At 40.6% G+C, this 22,442-nt stretch overlaps 3 protein-coding genes across 3 annotated transcripts in view; 2 read left to right on the forward strand and 1 right to left on the reverse strand.

Moving 5' to 3' along the window:
* Nucleotides 1-4,124: 4,124 nt before the first annotated feature.
* PRKRIP1 (PRKR interacting protein 1) lies at nucleotides 4,125-12,791 on the forward strand. Its single transcript, XM_088454737.1, has 6 exons — nucleotides 4,125-4,314; nucleotides 5,142-5,220; nucleotides 6,642-6,742; nucleotides 8,742-8,827; nucleotides 9,798-9,850; nucleotides 10,279-12,791. The coding sequence occupies exons 1-6, from the start codon at nucleotides 4,192-4,194 to the stop codon at nucleotides 10,350-10,352; spliced, it is 516 nt and encodes a 171-aa protein (XP_088310863.1). The 5' UTR covers nucleotides 4,125-4,191; the 3' UTR covers nucleotides 10,353-12,791.
* Nucleotides 12,540-18,948, reverse strand: ALKBH4 (alkB homolog 4, lysine demethylase). Its single transcript, XM_088454726.1, has 3 exons — nucleotides 18,798-18,948; nucleotides 17,061-17,255; nucleotides 12,540-13,894 (listed from the first exon to the last, which is right to left on the reverse strand). Exons 1-3 carry the CDS (start codon nucleotides 18,921-18,923, stop codon nucleotides 13,238-13,240), a joined length of 978 nt encoding a protein of 325 aa, XP_088310852.1. The 5' UTR covers nucleotides 18,924-18,948; the 3' UTR covers nucleotides 12,540-13,237.
* The window catches only part of LRWD1 (leucine rich repeats and WD repeat domain containing 1), a 37,334-nt gene continuing 33,835 nt past the window's right edge, over nucleotides 18,944-22,442 (forward strand). Inside the window, exon 1 of the mRNA XM_088454713.1 lies at nucleotides 18,944-19,109. The gene's annotated coding sequence lies outside the window, so the exon portion shown is untranslated. The remainder of the gene's footprint in view (nucleotides 19,110-22,442) is intronic.

Below are 22,442 nucleotides of genomic sequence, written 5' to 3' on the forward strand. Positions count from 1 at the left end.
ACACCGTTCACCTGATTTGGATGTAATCACCCTAATATTAAATCTGAAAGTCTGCAGTTAAAGCACATCTTGTCCCAATATTTATGCACCTGACTGTATATATAAAAATAAAAATAGAAACACATAGAATACTAATTAAAATTAGTTATCTATTACTCATATAGTTTTTGGAAAAAAACTTGTTATTATAATTAATAAGGAAGAGGATATAAGAGAGGGGAAAAAGAAGGTTGAACAATGACCAAAAAATGATATATTATTCAGTTCAATTGTTTCGTTGAGGCCAGCTGGTTCCAAGGTTTGTAACCTAAAGATCCAGTATGCCTCCCTTTTACACAATATATTGAACCTATTACCTCCTCTCTCAGTACTTTTTATTTGTTCAATAGCTTTGACTTTAATTTTACTCATATCATCTTTTATACAGACTGATACATGTTTAGACAGACTATGTGTGGGGTTATTCTTCATGATATTTCTCCGATGTTCTAAAAATCTGCTGTTAAGTGTATGTGTGGTGCGCCCCACGTACTGGAGGCAGCATCAAGGTTAAGGTTAACAAGAAATTAGAGGAGTTTGAAAAATCAATTATACAGATAAAGGATAAAAAATGAGAGAGAGATAGAGTTGACTATGAAAGAGGGAGAGTAAGAACCTATAATAGGGGAGGTAGATCCCAATCTAGATCTAGTAATCGGTTCAATCAGTGGAATTCCACCAAAAACTATAGACAAACATCTAGGCCTAGGGTATAAGAACCCTATAGTGATACACTTTTTAAAAGAATAAAGAAAAATAGTGAACAAACACCTATGAGAACAACACATGGGTTTATACATAAAAATAGATATGAATGTCTTGAAAATGAAGAATCCAACCGAACAATGGAAGAAAAGGGAGGAGCTAGACCCAAATTAAAAATACCAATTATTAATAAACAACAATCTGATACTTATGATTTTTTAGGAAGAGGCCACACAAGGCAACATCAACTACACAGAAACGCATTAGGATATCACAATAATAACGTTATCTATATGACGGTATTATTATATTTTATGCAAATTTTATATATTTAATTTTGAATAACATAATATAGGAGGTCTAATGGTCCTTTAGTTTATGATTACTCTCCATCTGTTGGTATAGGAACCCTGATTGAGTCATATATCAGATCTCTATGAATCATCTAATTTTTTGTATCTGTATTACTAATTGTCATTAATTATGACATTATTATGAAGTTATTTATTGGTTTTTTTTTTTAAGGAACATGTTGTAATATGGAGTATTTTAGTCGCAAACAGTGATTTAGGTATATATAAGCGACTATCTATTATATTATCAATTGTTAGAAGTACACTTTGAAATCATTATTGATACTTAAGGTTAAGGGTACTTTAATATCTAATGTTGACTCTATATAGGCACCTCAAAGTAAGACTAGATAGAGAATAATGAATTGCATAAGTTGTATTATTTATGTTTTATCATAATATGTGAGTTCTGATGATTTATCCCCTTGAAAAGCATCAATGTAGTATATTATTAGCTAAAACCGAATTTTCCTAATCTGGAGGGATATAATGCAGCACCAATGGGTAGTGAACTATCTTCTGATGAAACCGCCGTATCATAGGGCGGAGAAATGCGTCAGATGACTTGTGGAATGCAGTTGGACGCAAACCGGAAGTTGCAAGCCCGATACCGGAATTAGCGGAGCGTGAGGTAGTCAGCGTGTCTCAACGTGTCCCAGCGACTAATACACAGCCAGCGGTAAAGAGTGCCGTGATTCAGCAGTAGAGGTCCCTCTGCCTGAGGTTACAAGTACCTCTGGACCACTCGATATACAGTGCTACTACAACTGACACACCGTGTCCACCACTGACTCTCACATTTGGCTAGTATTGCCTAATTTCCTCCCCCTGGACTGGGGTAGAGGCCAGCATCACCTCGTTATATTCCCATAGTAATGGATGGATGGTAATGTATGAAATATACAGCAACAGGAGTACTTTTCAATCTGCACAATATAAGCTGCTTTTTCTCATCTGCTAACCAAACTGTGACTGAACATTACTACTAACTTACATACTAATTGACAGTGAATGGATACCTATACTAACAACTATTAATACATATCTGCTGACTACTACTAAACTTCTACTCCATCGCTACCATAATCTGACCGAATTGATGCTTATAGATCTATGTAAAAGTGGTCGACATATCCCAATTGTTTATAATATATATTGGTATTTTTTATATGTCTGTCTGTTATACATTTTTAAATAGGTTAAGCCGAATCCGTGCTATAATTTGTGGCAATTAGCCTTATTAATCATTCCACCTGTATTAGAATGATTGGATTGATATAATGTATATTCGATTGTTTTATATGGAATAAATCTATTTTTTAAACCAGCAGCCAATTACTAGCGCCCCCATTATTTTTATATTTAGTTTTATATAAATAACTGCTAATAAATATATAAATTGTTTGCAAAACATGGGAGGGTTGCTATCTCATAACCACAGTAGAACATGCCTACATACTATCACATATCTGTAAAAAAAACTAGACTGTGCAAATTATCAGAACAAAGGGCCAGGTACTTAGTTTTTTTAAATCTTATAGGGGAATTCAATATGGAGAGATAAGTCCGTTTTTTGCTTTAATATCGCACCTATGACGTAATTATCGCAGGTTTTAGTTTTACACTGTATTCAATTTCAAAGACTTTTCGCAGGTTCGAAAAGTCTTTGAAAAAAAACGGGGATAACTTTTCACCACTGAATAGGTGGCGAAAAAAAGTGCAGACTTGGGGTTTAGGGGTGCAGGCTTAAAAGAAATAGCCTGCACCCCTGGGAATGACAGTTTAAAAATAACTGTGTCAAAAAATTTTTTAAAAGAAAATAAGGACACCCCAAAAAATTAATTTAAAAATTGGGGTGAAAAAAAAAAATGGGAAAAAATTGTTTAACAATAGGGAAATAGGTTCAGGACTATTCTGCAAATATGCGGCAGGTGTATTTTAGAATAGATTAATAGCGGCAGATGCACAGTTGCAGAATTTTTTAAAAATTACTTTAGGGACATAAAAATATGCTAGTACCCATTTTCATGTACCCCAAATTTGATGGGACCACTTAAAAAACGAAAAAAACCTGAGTGCTCTTCTGCATCACTTCTTCAATGTCGGGAAAAAAACACCTGCCGCAGCTATTTAAATCTCCGACTTTCATTTGCAGGCTAAAAACGGGGGTACCCATAGTGATCCCCCATGTTTTTACAGCTTTAGGGAGGTCCTACAATTTTTTTAAGGAAAATTTCGTAATTTAACGCAAATCCCACTTCGCAAGCTCCCGTTTTCGTAGGTTTCATATTGAATACGGGGATAAGCGGGCGCGCGCACGATACTTTATCCGAGGTAAAAGCTCTGATATGAAACGTAAACTTCAACAGCGAAGTTTATGTTTTATATTAAATACCCCTCTTAGTATGCTAGAGGGATCGAGTGTACCCTCATCTAAGGACAGGCAGCTTATTTATTTTGCTGCACCCTGGTAGTTCTCTACTGTATTTTCTTTTTGATATCAGCAGGTAGAGCCCAACGAATTGAAATAAGATAAATGAGCACTATTTTATACATAGCGCTCGTTGATAAATTCATGCTCCAGCCATCTGCTATGAGGGAGCAAAGTGCTGATAGCGCTGCTTAAAAACAGCGCTATAAGCTATAATAAATACAGACAGTAGTTATTTATCACTGAAAAGTTTTAAAGAACAAAACTCGTTAATAAATGGGGGCCTAAGTGATAAGAAACATTTTGGCATCCTTTATTAAGTCTAGACACCAATTGCGCTCATGGTATAAACAAATATTATAACAGAACTCTTTCATTTCCTTGACAGTCACTAAGTCACTACTTAAAGAAGCGCCTTTTGCATTTAAACATATTTCTATTCACTAGGGACCGAATAGCTCTCGATTCCTGTATCCACTCTGCGCAACATTTTGACGACGCCTTATTGTACCGTATCTCAATGCAGCTGTTGGTCTCCGAGAAAATGGCCTCTGACGTTGCCGGGCAAAGAAGACACAGAGCTCCGAGTGGGTGCCGCGGACCTAGCACGTTGTTAATGTCGTCATCAGCTCGCGTCGATGTAAACAACACGAAAAAGGTACCATGGCGGCAGAAGCTGGTGCTCCTAAGCCAACCAGGCCTAAAAAAGAGCCGCAGCCACTGATTATCCCCAAAAATGCCACGGACGAGCAGAGGCTGAGGCTGGAGCGGCTGATGAGGAATCCGGTGAGCTGACAGGCTTATCTTATTATGGTGACTAGTAGTAATCCTGGCCGTAACACAAAGTGATGAGTATGTAAAAGTGCCCTACAGCGCTGATAGCTGAGGAGGGATTTACTAACACTTCCAAAAAGGAAAAGTGGAGGTTTTGCCTTTAGCAACCAGATTCACACTTGCGTCACAAGTTTTCACTCAGACCTTTAGGGAAAGGTATAGATCCAGTATGGTTACAGCTTGATCCCATTCAGTTTCTGTACCCTGACGTCACCAGGTACTGTCCATCGGCGTTCCCTACCATCCAAGTGGGCATAGAGGGGGAATATAATCTTGTGGCGAGCTCGAAGCGTTGCGAGCGAACAATTTAATTTTTTTAGTGAACTGTGTGGGCAGGGAACCGCACTTCCACCCTTACTACACGGCACTTTCATATACAAATCCAGAAGGGGAAATATACCTTTCCCCTTCAGTATCTGCACCTGGAAGTGATGTAAAGTGAGGGCGGAAGTGTGGTTCCATGCCCACAAAGGCCACCAAAAGAAGAAAGTTATCCCCTCGCGGACTCGTTATGCTCTCCATGCTTCGGTCACTGTGGCTCGCTTCGCTTGCCACAGGTTTATATTCCTCCTCTATGTCCACGTGAATAGTAAGGAATGAGTTGGACAGTAACTGATGACGTCAGGGTACAAATACTGAAGGGGATCTATCCACTTCCACACCGCTATGGGTCGTGAAGGAAAACTTGTGATGTGGGCACTGCCATAAATGGCCAATATTTGCGCAGCGCGGCATCGCTTGCTAGCACATCACATTGAACATGAACATATCTCCTACAGGATAAACCTGCTCCAATACCCGAGAGGCCAAAAGAATGGACGCCGCGGAACGCCCCAGAGTTTGTCAGAGACGTTATGGGTAAATATCGCTATAAATCTTAGGTTCTTTCTGATAGTAACAAAGTTATTTTGTCTTTATTTTTGCTAAATATACTATAGTATACACCAGACTTCCATGAAAATAATAAATAGACATCTGAATGATCTACAGAAAACAGTGGCGATAATTTGTATGATAGACAGATTTCATGTATCCCAGTCCAGAATTGTGGTCCGGTTGTGTGCAGATTGTCCTAGACAAGAAGGTACAAGACTGGTCCACACATAAGAGAATGTTGTACAGCTCGATTCTATTGTGATTTGAAGGGGGTTTCTTGCTTTAGACAACTTTTAATTGATCGGCTTTTACATGCCTTCCTGCAGGTACAACAATATAGATTATTTTCTGCCAGAGTTTTTTTTTGGCTTACTACATTCTTTTTAACTAATGGGCAGAATTGTGTTTTTGACATGTCAGTGAGAGAATGGAGCTGCAAACTCTGAAGTAGGATTGCATTGAGCAGTGGAAGGAAAAGACCCATCATAGCAGCAAATGTGAGTGCTAGAGGGCTGTAAATAGGCAATATAAACTGGCTGGTTATTTCACATCTACCAATCTTCAAAAACATCTAAAAATTTCTTGCCAAGCACAGGTTCAGTTGCCACGAGCTGTCAGTTTAAATATAGAAATCCAGAAAAGAAATTGTGCACAGTGACATTTGCGGACATGTATTGCCAAAGATACAAGAACATATGGAATGAATGCTACTCCAAAATAACATCTGCTGTTGAAACCCACAGCAGACAAGATCCCTAATTAGTAGAAGACAGAATGTTAAAGCTTAAACCGTGGCAAATGCATAGAGGTGGGCTCTGTACCAAGTTCAGTGGTGCAAAAGTACGTCTTTGGTCGACATCTCATACACATTAGTTGGGACACTTCAACAGCAGGAGCCTTGGCAGCCACAGACTGTGCCCAGCCAAGTAGGGTGCAGGCTTTTCTGTGCAGGTCTTTAAAAACACAGTGATTTTTTTTTTATTATTGTTTTACATTTATTTTTACTTTGTTAAAACTGTTTTGCTGCCCTCTTTACAGAAATGTATTATTGTATAAGTGCCGATAGGTTTAAATGTTGTTTCTCAACAGCAAGAAATATTAACAATGTAAAAGCAGTGTTGGCATCTCCTTCTTTGGAGTCTTATACCCCAGTATCTTAGAATATAACATACATGCATTGGGCTGCTAAATTGTAAGTGAAAAAAGTCCTGATGCAAGCTCTTTGGACAAGTTGTGTATTGAATTATCCATTGTGTTACCCTTTTATTTTTTTCCGTAATTGTTGTACACATTTTTGTTAATATTTATTCTGTTTCTGTTGTACTTTTCTTAATTTTCTCTAGATAAAATTAACTTTTGTTATGATTAGCTTTACATAGTAGTATTCACATTTATTCTTTCAGGGTCCAGTGCTGGGGCTGGCAGTGGAGAGTTTCATGTATATCGACATCTTCGCCGCAGAGAGTATCAAAGACAGGAATTTATGGATGTCATGTCGGAGAATGTAATTTTTTTTCTTTATATCATACAAACAAGTAACTTGGATGTTGTAGTATTTAATCTGAATGATCCTTGATGGATGCTCAAGACAGTAGAGAGATAGTGGGATTCTTGCATTCTCCTGTATTAGTGTAGGCACACTCCTGGGGCTAGATATTCTATGCTGCCACTTCAGCCACTGGATTTAAAAGGGTCAGTAATATTAAATACAAAACACACCTGTTTTTGTGTTTAATATTATCAGCGCTTTATATCCAGCAGACTGCTGAAGGCGTGGTGCTTTGAAAAGCATCACTTAGTAAATCTAGCCCTAGACCAGGGGTGGGCAATAAGCGGCCCTCCAGCTGTCGTAGAACTACAAATCCCAGCATGCCTTGCAACAGTTTTAGCATGGCCAAATAGCAAAACTGTGGCAAGGCATGATGGTATGTGTAGTTCTACAACAGCTGGGGGGTCGCTTTTTGCCCACCCCTACCCTCTAATCATAACGAGACTGAAAGACAACTTGAAATACATTGCTGAGAAGCATGATTGGGGCACGATCTATACAAATAGGACATTGTGTGTTTTTGTATATAGAGTCACAATAAAATGATTTAATATTTTATATATTTAATATGGACTGGTTGGAAACCACATTAGATAAGGAAAGGTTAACACCAACATTTTTTGATACATGGGAAAGCTATATACCACCCTTCCAGTTGACCTTCAGAAGAGGATTGGAGATTCCCATAAACATACATTATGGTATGAGAATAGATTTCTATTAGAGGAGCCCCCTATAATAGATAGTTAATGTGGCCCTTATTTATTTTACCTTTCTCTTGATTTATTTGGATATACCACACGGCCCTTCTGGTGTCCGGACTCTTCCTCACTTTGGTTATAGGGAATCATTAGATACTCAGCACATTTATATCAGTCAATGGGGATCATATATGTGACTATGGCCCTCATTCAGAGCCGGACGCTCTGAGCAGAGCGCTCGCTCTGAATGAGGGCCGTCCTCCATAAAAATGGAGCGTCCTCCTGGACGCTCGTATAGCTGTGGGTCACCACCCACAGCACATACGAGCGTGCAGGATGATGGTCGCGATGGTCTTGACCATCGCCAGTGCGACCAGAAGCCTGTGGTCGGGGTTTTCGCCCACAAGCCCTGGAGTGATTTTGGCTCTATCAGAGCCAAAATCACTCCCACTGACATCACTAGTGATGTCAGTGGGCCGGCTTCTGACGGTAGGCGTTCCCTTGGGAACGCCCCCGTCTGGGAGGCACGCCCCCGGCACACCCACCAAAGGGGGCGTGTTGTCAATCAACATCGACAGCACGCCCCCTTTGATCAGACACAACGAGCGAAGGAAAGTCCTTCGCTCGTCGAGTCTCGCGCATGCGCACGACGGAGCTCCCTCCGTCGTGCGCATGCTCAGTGCAAACCATCGACCCACTTGCGAGCGGACAGCCGCTCGCGAGTGGGTCTGAATCAGGCCCTATGTTTTTACATTAAGAAACATCAGGTGGAGTTGTAGGGTTGTCAAATCTTTGTAATAGTGTCACTATGATTTATTTACTGTCCATCCCAACACGCAAATGTCTTATTTCATGTATGTTCTGATATTGACATTATATGCAACTCCTTGTGGATATTATATTTGCTTCTATTTTGACTATAAATATCAGACAAATGTAATGTGATATGCTGCTTTAATCTTTTGTATGAGGACATACCTTAAACCACTTCTATGGGGCGGGACTTTCACTGACATCTGTTCCATAGCGATTTCAGAGGGGTGGGGGGTAACGTTACAATGGGGACCTAGGAACACCAGCGGCGGTTCTAGAAGCCCCAAGGCGTTTTCTTTTATTGAAATAACTAAATATGTTTTTGACAGAATAAAATCTTAAAAGTTTTAAATAAAAACAAATCAACAACTTTTGAGGTCAGTTTTGAAAAAAATAGGTTTAACCACATAACTGTCAACTATTATTTTTTCATATTACAGCAAAAATTAGATGAAGACTTTGAAAGGAAAATAAAGGAAAACCAAATCCAGGCAGACGAGAGAACAGCAAAGCGCAGATTGAAACGGTAATCTTTCTGCATTTTTGGACTTTACTCAGCAATGATACATTGTTTTCCAGGTTGTAGCTAATGGTCCAGGATTTGTCCTTTTGGCTGTAACACCTGTGTCACCAATCAGGAAGAAACATAGAGGTGAAAACCAAACTTGTTTGTTGCTCCCTGTGGGGAAATCTTATAACACAGAAATCTCTTGCCTAGGTCTCATTTCATTGTCTGTGATGTTCAGCTGCGCACATCAATGTACTAGATGGTACCCCAACACTGCTCATTTTCCTGCTCACCTGTATGGGATGGGAGGGAAAACTAGTGTTGTTTTTGGTCCCAAAGTGCCTTTGCCCAACTGTTATGGCACCACTTTTTGGCTATTGTTTATGATTGAAGCTCCCCTTACATGTCTTAATGTTTGTATTTATTTTGAAACATGGAATTATTAAAATAATATTGCAATTGAGGTTTGTCACAAAATATTACTTGAAATAAACAACTCCAGAAAAGTTGACTCTAAAGATGACCATCAACTCAGCGATATAACAAGCCGATTGAACATCGGCATCGTTATCGTTCAATCGCCTGCAAATCGGGCACTTTAAGGTCGGAAACGACCAGCGTTGCGCGTGCCCGTTGGTCGTTTCCAACATCTATCATCAGGCAAACATGCTGGACAACCTGACGATAACGTCAGGTTCAGCATGTTTGCAGATGATTGATGTTCCTACACTGAACACCTGCTCGGTCAGTGTAGGCATATCAGACATAGAAACGACTGCACGTTGTCATACTCGTGCTGTCATTTCTATGTCTGTTACTGGATACGCACCTTTAGGTAGGTGGCACACAGAGTGTTAGGGGACAATTTATATATCATGGATTTAGTATTGGTTTTCTTTTCTTATATATCTGGTGCAGGTAGTGGCAACTCTTAGGTATTTGCATACAGAATAACTGTTTTGTATAACTATTGTCTGCTTCTCTACAGGCAAAAATTAAAAGAGAAGAAAAAGGCTAAAAAAGCAAATAAAGAAGAAAAAGGTAAAATGATTGTACAGAATATGCCTGGGAGCATATTTTCCTTTGTGTTCATCTTAAATCTTAATAGAATAATCAACTTTTTTTTCTGCTGAAGGCCATTTTGATCTATATAACATTATTCGCGGGCCTGATGCAGACCACCCCCCTCTGTGTGATGCCACACAGGACAGGGCCACAATCACCAGTAATTACAGCAATGCCCGGAGCGTCCTAAGGACGCTCCTGGCGGCACTGCTGCATAGATTCTGGCTGCAGGGTGCCATTCTAGGCACCCTGCTAGCCAGATGAGGCTAGCAGAAAAAAAAAAAGCCCAGAGGGCCAGGCCAAATGATTCCGCGGGCCTTAGGTTCCCCATCCCTGCTTTAGAAGCTTTAATACATTTCCCCCATAGCTTTTCGCCTTATGTTTTTATTTGTATTTCATTGTAGATACAAGCACAGATGGCAAACAGCCGCAGAAGGCGGAGGAGTCTGGTTCAGAAGAGGGAGATTCTGATGAATAGTCCATTATGGGCATTAGAGAAAAAGAGAGAACTATTTTTACCTCATCTGGCAAAACTTTCTTTTTTTATGAAGAATTATGTTATATACTGCATTTGCTCCCTGTAAGGGTTGGATGCCAAGAGATTGCAAGTACCGCATGAACATTTTCGGCTGTGTGACTGAACTGGCCTGAGTTTCTGTAAATTGCCATTCACCTGTATGTAAGCGTGGCAGTATAAGTTATACATTTATAGCAGTTTTCAGTGACTTATGTGAGTGTATCTTACTATGCACAGAGAGACAGGAGGTAACATTATTGTGTGCTGGGGAAATGAAGAGTCTACTAACAGAAACCGAGCAATATATCACAGCGAATGGCAGAATGTTTCCATGGCATTTACAAGGATAGCACTAAAAGAAGCCTGTCTGACACACAGATCTTGTCTTGGGTATACTGCTCTGTGTAATATGGTTAAAATGACAATGGATGTGAATGTTGGTGGAAATAATGGTTTGCGGGTAGCTGTACACTAAGGTGCTGTAACATAACACCTGGGCCAGGAGTGGAGAATCAGAGCACTGACATCAATATGCGCTAAATGGTATGGACAATCATAGAGTCCGTATAAATACTTAACATCTGACGTCCATTGAATTCTCCATGTTCAATATGAAGTTCCGAACATGTAATAAAACAAAATAACACACAATAGTGTAATACTGTAGGGATAGTCTCTTTGTGAAACACCATCCAGTGTTAACAGGAGGAATAATGTGTTGCTAGAGTCCCGACTTTAATAACCAGTCGTGTTCCCCACTGGATCACAGAAACAGCACCAACGTGGAGAGATGATAACAAAAACAATGCTTACATAATACTAACATGTAAGCCTGCTGTGTAAATGCGTATAAAAGGTTTCTTTTACTCCCGTCACACCTCCTCAATCAACGAAAGGATAAACGTGAACAATGTATGGAGCATCCACACATCGGGTATAAAACCAATATGTTTATTCTTAAAAAGATATATAAATAAAACAGAAAAAACAGGGATGGTACACCATACACATAGGCACAATGGGTCAGATGGTGTTTGACATATTCACCCGTTTTAGGAGATTGAAACTCCGGGTAATCTCATACTCCAAGGTGAGACCCAACACGTGCTGCCTGAGGTGTAACCTATAAAGTAGTCCCTGGTCACTATGGTCCGATGCATTTCAACGCTCCTGATGTCTTTGTCAAGAATCAGAGTGCCTTGTAGCCCATGCTCCTAGAAGCAGTGTGCGAAGGGGTAAGGACCTAATGGTGTATTTTAAGAGAGAGAAAGGTCCAGTTGGCCATAACCTGATAGTCTTCATGTGAAAGCCTTGCCGCTCTAGTGAGCATGATTCAAACCAATTCCTGTTCTACTCTTGAAGTTTAGACAATTCATATGTCATTAAATAGAGTTGAACATTTGTGCAGGCACAGAAAAATGTATGGTCACACATCACCCATAACCATGATCCTGCTGTATTTGCTTTTATGGTCTACATTGCACTAGAATAAAAAAAAGTCTGGTTGCTATTAGTTACAGCAGACATGGCCAAATAGTCTGTCAGTTTACTAGTGGATCATGACTGATTAGCTAAAAATGCATGGGAAGGTGAAGCCTTGCTTCAGATGAGTCTAATTGTGTAGGAATACAGAGCATCAGCCACAGTGGACAGATCACTGTAGTGTTTTGTTGTCCCATGCCAACTTCAGTGCCCCACTGCTATGTCGCCCATCCAGAAAATTATGCTAACTATGAATTTTTTACAGCTGTATTCTTCAGCATCAAGTCGGAAGGTCTGGCAGTCTCTATTTCATTAGAGCACCCTGTATTCCTTCTGATTGTTCAGGTCTATAACCACACGTCAGCCAGGAGAGCAGGCTTGCTTCTTCTATAGTATAGATTAATCCCAGAGCACTTGTCACATGTACAGTACACAGTGGGGGCTGCCATTTTATGTGAATGTGCCTCCAAGGTCCTAATAAATTGAAAGGTTTAAATATTACTTCCCACCACAAACTGCCTGCCACCACTATATACTATAGGCAAGAGATATGCTTTAAGATGACCCTATTCGGTGATCAGCCTTTACATGTTTGAGAAGATACATGAAATTTGAGGAACATTAGCACACTGCATCTACTCAAATAATAACTATAAAATATATTTTAAGTGCTAGTTCTTTTAATGCTATTTGTATATAGAAACAGACACATACCAGAAATGGCGCACTACTGGAAGTTGTTTATAAAACTGTAATTATAAATGTTGCTCATCTTAAAACTGTTTAGCATGCAATCGTATCGGTGATGTCCCAAGAATTTGAAAATAATTTAATAGAGCTAATTAAAAATCAGTACTTGGCATTGAATGGGCATAAACTTAATATACAAGTTGATACAAAACAAAAGTGTAAAGTTCTCAATTTCTTATGCCATCAGAGAAGTTAAAATAGCAACTAGCTAAAATAACCAAGTATTGGCTAACAATTTATTGTCATTTCACTGTATCGATCTTTGGCTAGGACACACTTGTGATTTTTGTTATGTAGCAAATCACAGACCAGTCATATGAACTGTGACTTAACAGGGGAAGACCTGTCATATATGCAACTGGTTGTCTTGTCACACCTGTTGCACCTGAACAAGAAGAAATGGCACCCGTTAAATGGGGATGCAGTTATTAGGGTGCCGGTCTCAATCCCAACGCAGGACTTAAAGTAGGCTTTGGTTTCGACGCCTATCTTAATCCCGACGACGGAATCCAGGAGGCAGATATACAGTTAGTTTTGCTGTAATGCATGGCAAAATTGATCAGGAATTTATCTAGGGAGGAAATTAAGTTATTTGCTAGATTACATCAAACACTTTAAACTGATTTTCCCTGGAACCCTAGTGCTATATCCAGTAGCATCTGTCCCAGCTTCTCCTCCTTGCCACCTGTACTGAACTCAGCAGACAGCTCTCTGAATGTACTGCAAACTCTGCGTTGCTGGATGTGCTCCCGTTGAATAGCATGCTTCCAGCTGTAACGTGCTTCTCCATATAAAACCACTAGAGACCTTCTTGGTAAACATATAGCAACTTCCACGTCACTATGTGCAATGAAGGTAGCCTTTGGCTCAACGTGTGCTGTGCAGTCCTGGAGGTCAGGCTGTGCATTATTTACAGAACTGTAATCATTAACATTGAGATTAAGGATTCCATTTGGGTCACAACAGTGATTTAGAGCAGAAATCAACTGCAGTCTATCAGCAGAGGAACTTGTCATAGTAAGTAAAGTATTTGAAAGAAGATTTAAGCTAACTAGTCTTTCACCCCAAAGCCAAGAGTCATCATAGTGAGGGTCAATAGCGGATCCTCTGTCTGAATTGTAATCCAGATTACACTGCTCAACAGGCAGGAACCCTTGGAGGACGGTGTGAATCTTCATCCTTTCCCAGAGCACGCTGCTGAAACTAGGGAGGCCGGTGAAATTTCCAACGTTTATTTTTTGTTTCTTAAAGTTTACCTTCGGACCAAAATCCTGTGTACAAAACAGTGATAATAAATTAAATGCAAACAATATTGACAACCATCTGATACATACAGTATCTACATTGAAGGGACTATAATGTACATTATGTCAGCAAAAATTTTGTAATATAGAGATAGTGGTAATATCTGTAACTACATGTAGTCATGCTTGGCTACACTAAATAACAGCTTTAAAATGGGATACATTAACTAAAAATACATAGCACATTTCATGAAAAAACATTTTCAGATTGTCATGCACTTTTATACTCCTCCCAGCAAAATTACAGAAGATACGTTGCGGTTTGTTTTTAGACAAACTTCATAGCTCTAGACATACGGCTCTTGCAACACTATGGGCTTAAATATACACCACATGTGAGCGAGTACAGCCAACCCATTGTCTTCACACCATATTATTATCATCATTTATTTATTTATATGGCACCACAAGTGTCCCCAGCACCTTACAAAGTACATAAACAAATAGGTGACCATATACATTGCTACATTAGCTACCATAACACCCAAATTACCAACAGAGCATAGTGGGGAGTAAGAAGTAGATGAAAGTAAAGTAAGGAGAAGCACAAGAGGGTAGAGGGCCCTGCTCGTACAACTGTTATACCAAATAAATTTGCTCCATATTTACTTTACATATTTTATAGCCTCTTATCGTCTTAGGCAGAAATTCCAAAACCAATAAGGACATTTGAAATGTATTTCATCCCACTATGGGCCAAATTCAGAGTTGTACGCAAACCCGATGGTTTACGTATATTTCCGATGTTTGGCGATCTGTGCATGCGCAGGACCTGTTCTGCTAATGGGCAGATCTGTGTCTGCGATGACAGTCGCAGTGCTCCCTAAACTGCAGCATGATTAACATACTGCGGCCATTTGGGACAGGGGAAGGGGTGGCGACGGCCAGCGTTACAGAAAGTGGTCAGTGGTCCTTGGGTGTAGCTTCACTGGCCCAGAAGGATGAAATACACGGCCGTGACAAGTGGTCATGCAGATGACCCGATGCTGTGTCTTCGGACCCAGCATCGGATCAGAGAAGCCGGTAGTGGGCGTCTTTTTACATAAAACGCCTTCTGCAGCTTTTGCATATTTTAGCACAGATGCGGTTACTAAAAAGCGTCCATCTGGGAATCAGGCCCTATATTCCTGAATCTGTGTAGGAGGAACCTTATTATTATTCAGTGCTACAGGTGCACCTTCCACTAGCTCTCTCCATCTGAGAGCCCCTATTTGACACTGCCCCTACCAGTCGCAGCTTTGCAATCACCAATACCCCTTTTACACCCGAGCTAACACCCAGGTTATTGCAGGGTTAACCCGGGTAGCTCCTTGCTGTAAAAGGGGACAGGGTTGGATTCCGGGGTGGAATGACCCGGCAATCCAACCCAGATAACTTTCAGGGTTTAACATGGGAATAACCCGTAAAACCCTGCAGTGTAAACGGTGCGATCCGGGTCACGGTGACCTGGATCGTGCCGCATGCCTGTCGATAGGCCTGCTTCAGTGGCACTTGGAGATGACTACATCTCCAGCCATCCACTTCAAGTCTCTGCAGATCCGGCTCCGGTGTAAACGGCGCCAACTCAGGAATATCCTGGGTTGGCACTGGGGAAATTCCGGGTCTGATCCGGATTGGAACCCGGAATTTCGGTATAAATGCAGTATAAAACAGTATCACATGAGTGACCAGGACACTGCATCACACAAGATCAATACTGTGATCTCTTAAAAAAGTCATTGCTAATGACTATAATGATTTCATTGTTAACAAGTTTATTCAAGGATCAGAAGAGACGGACAACATTTAGGAGTGAACTAAAAACTTTTTCAGAGAAAAATGACCTATTTTTGCTGCATGTGAGATGGTTCTTAGGGCGGACTTGGCATCAGCGATGAGCTCCAGAACACATTGGCTAGCTCTAGCCTACTGAAGTGCACTGCTTGGTTCAGTGTCACGAGAGGAGGATTCCAGCAAATCTCTCTTGAGAGACATCACAGTTTGTAACAGTCTCTTAGCTAATCAAAGTGCAACACAATCATTCAGATTGATGAGAGAGTCTGTGTCACCATTACCTCCACTCTAGCAGTGAGAGTCAAAGCATGGGTATGTAGCTGAACCAGCACTCAGGACAACTGGGCACCCCTGTTAATATGTTGCCAGGGTAACCTTATGCCTGGATTTTTTTGAACCCTGTTTTACAGATTTCTGTATAGGCACCAATTTTTTAAAACCACTGATAGGAGAAATATAATACAATAGGGTGCACAGAAGCACATTAATTAAAAGGTTCATAGGTTAAGACACAGGCTCTCAAACCCGGTCCTCAGGACCCCCAAACAATGCATGTTTTCCAGATTTCCTTACAGAATCACAAGTGATATAATTAGCTCCACATGCGAATCTGCTAAAATGTGTCAGTGAGTAATGAGAACACCTGTGCACCTGCTGGGTGACCTGGAAAATGTGAACTGTGTGGGGGTGCTGAGGACCGAATTTGAGAACCACTGGGTTAAGATATATGAAGGTCTATTCATGAAGCATGGAAGAGCCCTGTTTAGCTGAAATCAGAGCTCTTCTCTGCTTCGTGCTATACATGGAGCTAGTTTGCCGTAGAGAAGTATATTACTTCTCCAGCTGCACCCCCCGCTCCATGCCTGCATTGCATCAACATACTATTGTATGGTGAGCGCGATTCATGAAGGAACGGAAAGCTCAGCTTTCCATTTCTCTCCTGTGGTACAGATTCGCCATGTGAGGATGGTGTAATCTGTACCGCAAGCCGAACAGAGCAGGGAATTAGCATCCCTGCTGTCTGCCCGGCACCTGGTGCTGGCTCTGTCTCATTTATCCAGCATCCATTGCAGCATGTGCAGTGAGAAACGGGCATATCGGGCTGATATGTCTGTATTCTCACTGTGTACAGGGATCGCGGAGGGGCTGGACAGCGCATGAAGACGTCGGAGAGGTAAGTGTACATGAATGGCTACTAAATATCACTATATATTGCATCGATGTAATGCGATATCTTTTAGTAGCCACTTCATGTTCTACATAAATAGACCCCATGGAAATATAACTTATCTATGTAAGAATGTCCAAGGCTGTTTCTTAATGTCTTAATGTACCATACTGTGCTGTAAATTATATTTACCTGTTTCCTTCGCCCAGACTGTGATATTCTCCATTCCTCCTGATCCATGGCATGTACCAGCTCTCTCTCCTCATTTTCTGTCACAAAATCTTCTATCAAACTCACACCAGGGAACGGGAACCACCACCCAGCTGAATCCGTGTTTCTTATCCCCTGAGCTATGCCTTTCTCCGGAATGTATACAAATGACTTTGGCTGCAAAACAACATAAACAATAGAGTGAAATGGCTTACACAATTATGCTTGGGGGAAAATGTTATATATATATATATATATATATATATATGATAGAGAATGTGCCAATCTAAAAACATTAACGTTTCATTCAAAGCATCATGTATTTGCATATGCACTAACAGTGTGCAGACTAACGTCAGTTCTAGTACCAAAAGTTGTCACTATGATAACTAGTAGAGTGTGTATGAAGTGTAGTTGGCATCCTGGCACTCGAGATACCAGCGCTGGCTTATATTTAGGCTGTGGGGGAGGGTCAGGTTTAAGGGCAGGGTACTTACCAGCAGGTGCCGGTAGCCAATACCCGGAATCAGTATGCATGGCCGGCGGTTCAAATCCCGACGCTGGACGACCGGTAGCAGTGAGGATCCCGACAGGGGATTTAGGTAAGTAAAACTAACCCTATCCCTCTCCCCCCCCTAACCCATCCCTAAGGATGCCTAACCGTAACACCCCCCCTTCCCCCTAACCATCCCGGGGGTAGGGGGCTTTGTCTAACTCTAAGTCCCCCCCTACCCCTCCCACCCGCAGCTGTCTGCGCCCACCTTAACTTCATTAGGTATGCCGGGCGTCAGGATAATGACAGGCGTTGAGATTTCGGCGCCTATCATTGGACCCCTTCCGGGATCAGACAGTCTGGAAGCTGGCGGTCGGCATTTAGACCGTCGTCTTCCTGACTGCTTCCCCCCCATACCCAACCCGTGTGTACTATAGGTGCTGACAGCACAGAGAATTGTACACCAACGGAGAAGGTTTTAATCCAGATGCCTTTTGTGTCTTATTTACGTCAAATGAAACCAGGAGAATTTCTCCCCAGACATTATACTCACAGAAAAGTGGCCACGGACCACCCAATGGGTTCGGTATTTTAAGATAAAATTCAACAGGTTGACATGAGAATGTCGACATGGTCATTATGTCGACATTTACCATGTTCAGAATGTTGACAATGTGCTTGTGAGGTAAGTCTATCCCTACTGCTAATGTTGACATTTCATTGACAATACAAAGTTTGACTTGATTTCATGCCCACTCAGTGATGCAGGGTAAATAAAATATATTTAAAGGCATTTCAGATCTCCCCCCTTCCTTACCAAACTCAGTCCTCAAAGCACACTCCAGGTTTTAAGGATATCCATACTTGTGTACAAATGGTTTACTCAAATTGACTGAAGTACTAATGAAGTCATCTGTGCTCAAGCATGGATATCCATACAAATTGGACTGTTAGGGTGCACTGAGGACTGAGCTTGGGAAGCACTGGCACTTTAACTTCCATGTAACATGCTGCCAGCCACTGATTGCTCCTCTGTGTGGGCAGAAGTGTAGCTGCAATCCCCATAATAACTGAAGAGTCACAGGATGACTAATTCTAGATCACTAATGGGTGTGCTGGGACTTGTAGTTCAACATAACTAAATTGACTGAAGAGGATCTTTCCGCAACTCAAATCTAAGCCAGTGACTATTGATGAGCAGCCATACAAACATGAAGTAACCCTACCTGGTGTGCCACCCTTGGCAATGCCCGTCCCGGAGACTCGCACAGCAGGCAGGAGCGGATGCCCTTGCAACCACAGCTCGTTGCCGGTGGTGGTAACGGGCTGCTGCTGCAACCGATACCGGCCATGGGGAGGGAAAACAGGGGAACAACACTTCCTATAGCCCAGCATGTACCGGAGGTGACGACATCCCGGCGGGAGTTGGAGCACACACACTGGCACTGCATGGCTGCAGAGTAGCACTAGCTATACAGAAACAGAGGGTGATTTATCATTATCATACGGCAAACGCTGATCATTGCGGAGCAGGCGAGGTGAGTCAATCTATCAATCAATGCATGTACGTACAGCAGCTCTTATGTCTCCTATATCATGCCTTGTTATAGGATAACTTTCTACATATTAGCTGCATCCCCTGTTTATTTTAATTCCTGCCATAGATTGCATGCTACCATAATAATAACACAAGTGATAAACACAGCTTATTGCATTTAGCTACAAGCACGGCACTAATACACACTTAGTTGTCACATTTTTTTAAAACAATATCGTATAAATGATCTCTGCATTTGATGAGTTTTGACACAAGTTATAATTCTGATGTCTCCACTTGGGTGTGATGAGTAGTAATATGCAGCTGTGAACTTTAGAGTGTTGTGTACAGCTATAATATAAATGCTTGTTCCATGATGTCCTTGGTGTTGGCACAGCTTATTGAGAGCAGCGCCATGGTTTCAGACTATTATAATGTGGGTATCTGTGATTAGGATGAAAGCACTGATCTGTTTTACATGGTCATGGAGCACCTGGGTGCTTGTTACAGTTATGAGCACAATCATTTGCCAATAGTGATGTACAGGCCTGATCCGCAGTAATCACCAAGCTTCGAATCCTAGGTAATAACATAAATAATCTTTTCTTTATTAAGATCTGAAATAATTTTCCCATGAAACCTTGTCTTGCTAAATCCATACGGACCTTGGCACTAACGAGTTAATAAGCTCTGATTAGTCAGGCTCACCCTATAGAAGAGATATATGCAAACAAAGCAGTACCTGCAAGTAGAGTTTTTATAATATTGCAATTTCAAACTCAATGTAAACAATTGATTAAAATGTATCAATATAATAGATATTGTACATAAAATACTCTTCTAGAAAGATTTAGTGGCCTATGTATTAATAATCACATAACTGCAGTGATTATTAAGAATCTGTCTAAAAAAATTATAAATAAAAATAAGCTTTGCTTTTTGGAGTTTAGTACATAGGTGGTCAGATTGTAGTCCCCATTGACAATAATAGGGACTGTGATCTGAAGTGCTAATTAGCACTTTTCCGGTGATTTTTGGGACTGCTATTAGTACATAGCGACAATATATAAAATTATGCAGAAACTGTAGTCTCTGCATAATTTTATGTAAGAATCAGATAGATAATAAATTATATATATATATATATATATATATAATATCCTTCCTTTAGTACATAACAGCAGTTCATAAAATTATGCAGAAACTGCAGTTTCTACATAAAGTTATAAACAAAAGCTTGATACAAAGGTCCTTTAACCTGCAGCAGATTGTAGCAGGCAAGAATGAGACATGATACAATTTTGAAAAATATATTGCCTAGAAAACAAAACAAAAACTTTTCATATATGGAAAAAAATATAAATATATATTTGAACTTGCTATATTGTAAACTGCTTGCAGGCACTATTTCCAAACACATGTACAAAAGTGCATCTCAATTGCTTGTTTGTACAGACTCTACATATACCAGATGTTAATATTTTGATTATTAGTATAATTTATGTCTTCATACAGTAAGACTACAGATACATGTTTATTCAAGGGGCAACATGAAGCAGATTAGGTGAATTCAATTTGAGGAGCTGTTTTCTTGCTTTCATTGTATTGGCCAGTTTAGCATATTGTGTACTGTAAACAAGGGTGTACCTACTATGGAGTCAAGGTCTGTAAAGCTGTGGGTTCCTGCTTCATTATTGTGCAGACATTGCGGTCACCTTAGATTTTGATTTTACACCCTGGGCTAGAAATGTCTGATTGCCCCCTATGGTGGTAAATTGTGCTGCAAACAAGCTCTTGTACAAAACAATAAGGCATAATGACAAAATAAAAGGATAAAGGAACTGACACATTTAAAAAGAAAACAGCTGGAGAAATACTAAGCATTTTATTGTATGTAAAATGCAGTACGTTGTACAGGTTGAGTCTCCCATATGCAAATACTTCAAAATATGGAATATTCTGAAATAGGGACATTTCTGAGCATCACTGAGATGGTGACATCTCTGTTTTCTGACGGTTCAATGTAGACAAACTTTGTTTAATGCACAAAATAATTACAAATATTGTATAAAATTATTTACAGGCTGAGTGTATAAGGTGTAAAACATAAATTAATGTTGTGTATGTAGACAAACTTTGTTTGATGCACAAAATTATTAAAAATAGTGCATAAAACGACCTGCAGGCTGTGTGTGTAAGAAACATAAATGCATTCTGTGTGTATATTTGGATCCCATTCCCAAGATATCTCATTATGATATGCAATTATTGCAAAATCCGATATCTAAAATACCCCTGGTCCCGAGCATTTTGGATATGGGAGACTCAACCTGTATTGTTATTTCAAAAGGTCTCCATAGTTTCTTTGGATTTGTTAAAAAGAATAGCAGTTGTATTATGCTTACAAGCCAAGATAAAAGCAAGGCAGCCGAATATTTGGGTTGGGTACGGGATCCCGGCAGTCGGGATGCTGGCGGTCAGAATACAGACAGCGGCATCTGACAGTCAGAATCCCGACAGGATTGAAAACCCACCTGTTCATCAAAGCGTACTCTTCCACCACATAACCCGCTCACCCCACCCTCCTACCTCGCCTACTTCCTGCCTTCCCCATCTACATGCTCACGCCCCATGTCATCTGTCTGTCTCCCCTAGATTGTAAGCTCCTAGGAGCAGGGTCCTCCTCACTCTTGTTCTCACAGCTCTCTTCTCTAGCCCTTCAATGACAGCTTTCACCTTCCCAGCTGTATTGTGCACTGAAAGTTGTGGTGCTAATTGTTACTTGTGCTCTGTTTGGGTTTCGGATACTGTATTGTAATGTAATCTTCTGTGTAACCTGTACTGTCATACTGTGCCGTATGTACGGCGCTGCAGACCTCTTGTATCCTAACCCACATGTCCCGCAGTCTACACCTAAATCCTCCCCCTGCAGCCTAACTCTGACCCTCCCCCCTAAACCTAATCCTTACCGTCTGGATTCGGGAGCCGGGATTCCGGCGCCGGTATTCTGACTTGCGACATCCCAACCACCGGGATGCCGACTATATCCCGAATATTTCCCTGATTAGCTTGCAAAAAACTCAGAATACTTGCCTGGCTTTACTTCACATATAATAACTTTTGAAACATTTAAAAAAAAAAAAATAAAGGTAAATATACAGAACATATCTATGAAGTCTCTTATTTAGGTATTGGGGTGTTCCGTCCTATTTGTTATACCTGTGTGGTGTGATTGACTGAGAAGATGTTGTACAACATGTATTATACTATTAATACCTTCACATTTGACATTTGAGTCATTATTATTCGTTTAACATTCTAGAATAGAAGTGGA

This window comes from Taudactylus pleione, unplaced genomic scaffold, assembly GCF_031769625.1.
Source record: "Taudactylus pleione unplaced genomic scaffold, aTauple2 ptg000040l, whole genome shotgun sequence".
Classification (NCBI taxonomy): Eukaryota; Metazoa; Chordata; class Amphibia; order Anura; family Myobatrachidae; genus Taudactylus; species Taudactylus pleione.